At 42.3% G+C, this 6,000-nt stretch overlaps 1 protein-coding gene across 1 annotated transcript in view; it reads left to right on the forward strand.

The window, feature by feature from the left end:
* The window catches only part of tnfaip8l3 (tumor necrosis factor, alpha-induced protein 8-like 3), a 68,518-nt gene extending 63,133 nt beyond the window's left edge, over positions 1-5,385 (forward strand). Inside the window, exon 2 of the mRNA XM_060852765.1 lies at positions 4,564-5,385. Within this exon, the coding sequence (XP_060708748.1) occupies positions 4,564-5,126 (563 nt within the window). The 3' untranslated portion in view covers positions 5,127-5,385. The remainder of the gene's footprint in view (positions 1-4,563) is intronic.
* Positions 5,386-6,000: the final 615 nt, after the last annotated feature.

A 6,000-nucleotide genomic window follows, 5' to 3' on the forward strand; every position in this document is an offset into this window, starting at 1 on the left:
ATTCGGCCCATCAAGTCCACACTGACTCTCTGACAACCATCCTACCCAGACACGCCCCCCTAATCTCCATAACCCGTCCATTTCCCATGGTTAATCCACCCAGCCTACACATCTTTTTGACTGTGAGAGGAAACCGGAGCACCTGGAGGGATGGGGAGATTGTCATCCAAGGGTGGAATTGAACCCAGGGCCCTGGTGCTGTGAGGCAGCAGTGCTAACCACCGAGCCACTGTGCTGCCCTATGTTGGACCATGTTGAAAAAAACCTGAGAATAATTGGTGTCTTATTTTCTGGCTGTCCCTCTCTCTATTACATCCTCCAAATAAATTCAGTTATAGCTCCTTTTACTTCAAGTGTCAGTCTTTCAGCATTGGATGCTTTCCAAATGGTCCTGATGCTCTATGGTTATTGAAATGCTCCAGTCTTTATAACGTCATTACTAATCTCCGTTTTTTTCCAGATACTCTGAGACTCCTGTTTCTTCTCCAATGACCTGAAATAGCAAACCAGAGTTTACTTTCTTTCTTCTAAATCACTTCACCTCATACAGCACGGACTCTGGGGAGGTGGGGAATGATGGGTAGTGTTTTAATATCCACCTCAAGTGGCTATTTTGCACGTCATGCTAGATTGTAGATCTTTCTTGAGGCTGGCATTTCAGGCAGGGGCTGTTTTCAATGGAGCATTGGAAGCTGAGGGGTGACCTTTATTGAGGTTTATAAAATCATGAGGGGCATGGATAGGGTAAATGGATTGGGGGAGTCCAGAACTAGAGGGCATAGTATTAGGGTGAGAGGGGAAAGATTTAAAAGGGACCTAAGGGGCAACCTTTTCAACATGTATGGAATGAGTTGCCAGAGGAAGTGGTGGAGGCTGGTACAATTACAACATTTAAAAGGAATCTGGATGGGTATATGAATAGGAGTGGTTTGGAGGGATATGGACCAAGTGATGACAAATGGGACTAGCTTAATGTAGGATATCTGGTCAGCATGGACAACATCTCTGATTCTATCTGTACCCAGCCTAGCTCCTGATGACCACTTCGGTGACTGGCGTATTTAGTGACTAGAGTTCCTGCCTATTAGTAGGGACTTGCTCATGGGTTCAAAGTTGAGGAGAAAATGTTCTGTGAGGAGCTTTTGAAAAACAAAATGTCAAATGGCCGAATGTGGAAAACAGATCAGGATAGCAGTCAGAACTGTGTTTCTGGGTATGTGGTGGAACAACCCAAATGGGGAAGTAGGGTGTTGGTTTGCTCTATTTGACTTGACAGCATCATACTGCATTTCTGGCAGGAAGGTTGGCCAAGATTGAAGCTAAATACAGTCCGTGGATTAAACTGAGGCCATGTCCTCTGGTCCTAGACTTTCCACATGTACTCTGTCAGGTCCCTGCAAAATTTATTTCATTTTCGTTTCATCATATGTTTCATTCTTCTAAACTCCAATGTGTACATCTTCCTCATAAGACAGAGTCTTCATTCCCAGATTCAACCTAGAGAATTTCCTCTAGACTGCTTCCAACGGCAACACATCTTTCCCTAGACAGTAGTCAGCTGTGGACACTAGTGGCTGGCATCATTTTCGCAAGACTTCCATATTTTTATACTCCATTCCTTGTGCAATAAAGTAACCCTTACCCATCTTCAATTCATATAACACTGGAAAACAGGAATTCACCAAATTCTTTCCATTTGGATTAATTTCTGCATCAGTGACAGAAAACATTTTTGGAGGCATGCTGTTGTTTATGCATGACTTAAATGCAACTGGGATGAGATGGGCCTGGGCTTCTTAAATTTGCTGAGAACATTGATGCAGTTCATTGCAACTTTGTTCAGATGTTCTTAATGATGCAGAATAAAGTAACAACACCTTAATAAGGAAAGGATTGACATCCATGGTAGCTGAAACATGTCAAGCTGACAATAATATTGGTAAATGACCTGGGCATATTGATTTCCCAACAATGAACCGGATAGTTATTTGAAAGAAGTGACTGATTGCAGGTCACGTGAATGAGTAGCTGGTTGGAAAGGTATTATTGGCTGGTGGTGCTGCACAGAATTGGGGCAGGCTGTCTCTGGAATCACAATGCATTCTGTAATTTCCTCTTAGACCACCAAATGTCACGTGTTGGAGTGTGTTTAAAAGCTCAATCTGACATCAATGTTGAGTGAAGTTTTAAAAAGGCCACCTATAGCTTACAGTTGCATTGTTGATCGCAGTCGTCCCATCCTTGGGGGGGAGATCTGAAAGTAACTTTGCAGATGGTCATCTCTTTTAGGATCTTCCTATCAAACACTTATAAACTTTTTGTGTACGATGGCTTATCGGTATTTTTACAGATAAATCAGTCAACCTTTTATTGCATCGTCTCTGAATCTGCTGCCCTATGAAATTATTTTACTCCATTACTTATGAATATTCAGAATTAATGAAGTCTAGCATGTTGCATGAACATGCTAGCATGAAAACTAGTTAAAAGACCAGCATATCTTTCTTCTGTCCATTAAGGACCTCGTGTGCATACCATGTACAAGTACAAAACGCTGCCTTTATGAACAGAGATTTACACAAAGGAAGGATGAGGTCACTTTAATTTGATGTGATTTATTATTGCCACATGTACCTAGTTACAGTGAAAAGTTCTGTTTTGTGGCAGATCATACGGATAAAGATCATGAAATAGAGAACAAAAAATGCTGGAAAAACACAGGTCAGACAGTTTCTGTGGAATGAAACAAAAGTAATATTTCAGATTGATGACCTTCCATCAAAATTGAAGAATCATAAATAAGATGATAATCCAATAATGAATTCAGGAGAAATGGCTTCACTCAATGGGTGGCACAGTAGCTCAGTGGTTAGAACTGCTGCTTTACAGGGCTAGGGACCCAGATTTAATTCCAGCCTTGGGTGACTGTCTGCATGGAGATCACACATTCTCTCTGTGTCCATGTGGGTTTCCTCCCACAATACAAAGATATGTAGATTAGATGGATTGGCCAGGGGAAATGCAGGGTTACAGACAAGGGGTGGTGGGTCTGGGTGGAACCCTGTTCAGAAGGTTGGTGTGGACTCGTTCAGCTGAATGGCCTGCTTCCACACCACAGTGTTTCGATGAAAGGATAATTAGAATGTGCAACTTGCCACCACAATGTATATCGAGGTGAATGGTAGATACATTTAAGAGGGTATAGGATAACCACAGTTGGGAGAAAGGAATAAGAGATACTCAAAAGACGTAAGGGCAAACAAAGAGCTGGTGATTTAAAACAAACAAAAACAGAAATTGCTAGAGAAAGTCAGCAGGTCTGGCAGCATCTGTGGAGAGAGAGCAATCAGTGTTCACGTTTCAACTCCAGCGAACCACTTCAGAAGCAACCAGGGAAAGATGGTATTTACGCTGAACCCACCTATTAGTTCCTATTATCACCTATTATGCTTCTCTTCTTCCCAGGCTTACTATCAACAATCTCTTTATCAGCCTTCCCTGTATTTCCTTTCTCGCTCTGGACACTTTGTCCCTTTCACCCTCCCCATCCCCCCCAGTCAGCAATAAGTATTACCTTTTCCTAGCTGCTTCCAGTTCTGAAGAAAGATCATGTAATGTTAATGCTGATTTCTCTCCACAACTACTTCCAGGCCTAGAACATAGAAAAAAAAACAGCGCAGTACAGGCCCTTTGGCCCTCGATGTTGCGCCGATCCAAGCCCACCTAACCTACACTAGCCCACTATCCTCCATATGTCTATCCAATGCCCGTTTAAATGCCCATAAAGAGGGAATGTCCACCACTGCTACTGGCAGGGCATTCCATGAACTCTCAACTTGCTGAGTAAAGAATCTACCCCTAACATCTGTCCTATACCTACCATCCCTTAATTTAAAGCTATGCCCCCTCATAATAGCTGAGTTTCTCTAGCAATTTCTGTTTCTGTTTGAACAACAGACCTGTATTTCAAGGAACAGTCCCTTATTTTGATTGTTGATTTTATTTATTATTTATTCACATAGTTTATTTTAAGGACAATCTCTGAGGGGTTTAGTCTGTTTGTTTCTTTGTGGATATGTAGTGTGGGCAAAGTCACCAGTGGGTGTTAGTCTTCCACTGCCCCCTCACCTCCCAAAACTCCCCAGCTCTTAGATATCCTCACATTATAGACCTTATTGTCACACACCTCTGGAGCAGAGGGGAATTGAACTCCGCTTCCTGGTCCAGAGGAAGGAACATTATCATCATACCACAAGACCCCCTTCCTGCCCAGCTTTTATAGTTATCCACACCAGCATCCCAACACCTCTCACTTGTGGTCATCCACAACTCTCCCAGTCTCCACATAAACATCCAGGGCCTCCCCTCCTTTCCCAATCAAAGCACCCTTTACATTATGTCACGGGAGTTAATCATGTTGGAATTAACTTGTGTGGAAGATGAACGCAGGTAAAAATTAATGGAACCCAGAATAACGTGTTCTGGTGCCGGAGACTACTGTTTAACTGTACTGTATGAAAACGCTTTGTGATCATGAGTTTTTTTCTTTTATTTCCACAACAGGAACGGAATCCTTTAACTCCAAAAGCTTGGCCCTGCAAGCTCAGAAAAAGATCCTGAGCAAAATGGCCACCAAGGCAGTGGCCAATATGCTCATTGACGACACAAGTAGTGACATCCTGGATGAACTGTACAAAGTAACCAGAGATTACACAAATGACAAGAAAGAGGCCCACAAAGTCTTAAAGGATTTGATCAAGATTGCTCTAAAAATCGGAATCCTCTACAGGAATAACCAGTTCAACCAGGAGGAAGTGGAGACAGTGGATAAATTCAAGAAGAAATTAAATCAGGCGGCCATGACGGCAGTCAGTTTCTATGAGGTTGAGTTCACCTTCGACAAAAACATTCTGGCGGAACTGCTGATTGAATGCAAGGATTTGCTGCACGTTCTAATTGAGCGGCACCTCACTTCCAAATCCCACGGACGCATCGATCACGTTTTCAGACTCTTCGCAGACGTGGAGTTTCTGTCTGAGTTGTACAATCCTGATGGAGTTTACAAAGAGTATCTGCAGAAAATCTGTGAGGGGGTCAACAAACTGCTGGATGAAGGCATCATCTGAACTTTGCAGCCTGAACAAAAAGACAGCATTTGAACCCCATCCTCCCCCCACCCCTCCACTTGTTATCAAGGGACACCATGTACCATCATTGCAGGGTTTGATGGCTGATTCTCTTTGTTTGTATTTGAGTGCTACAGAGATTCCTTTTGTCTGATTGTTATACTGTAGGTGTATGCATTTGAAAACAAACCAGATTGTGAATCAATTTTGTCGTTATGGAGGATGAGTAAATTATCTGCTGTGACAATGCATGCTAAAGAGCTTTTTGTAAAAGTTGAAATTACATTTTCACTTGCACAAGTTGGGGTGTTTATAGTACTGTTATCTTCAGATGTTAAAAGTGTTTTCCAGCACCTCGAAGTAACAATGAGCTATTACGATCACAAAAATTATAACAATGCAGCAGTTCCAGCTAAACAACCCACAAAATTTTGCTGAGGCACTGCCTAAAATGCGACAGTAATTTAGGTCAAACATATTCGTAGGTTCAGCAGAGTCCAAATAGCTTACAGCTTAGAAGGCCATTCACCCCATGGTACCTGTGCCACTTCTCTGAAAGAATCATTACCCCGCCGCCCCCATAATGTCATTCTTCCTATCCATTCCTCCCTCTCATTTATTGATGCAGATACCTTTTTAAAAGCTAGTACAGATTGTGCTTCCACCACAGTTTGATAGGATGTTCTTACAACCCTTTTTTGAAAAAAAATGCGGACTCACCAGTCAATCCACAGTCTGTCTCAGATTCCAAGGTATCTTCATAGCTTGGCGGAAAGGAAGAACGAAATACAGACTGTTTTCTAACTCAAAGGCAGACATTGCAAAGCCAAGACAAGAATAATCCCGCCATGGATTGCAAATTTCATAAGAACTG

Source organism: Hemiscyllium ocellatum, chromosome 39 (assembly GCF_020745735.1).
Source record: "Hemiscyllium ocellatum isolate sHemOce1 chromosome 39, sHemOce1.pat.X.cur, whole genome shotgun sequence".
NCBI lineage: Eukaryota > Metazoa > Chordata > Chondrichthyes > Orectolobiformes > Hemiscylliidae > Hemiscyllium > Hemiscyllium ocellatum.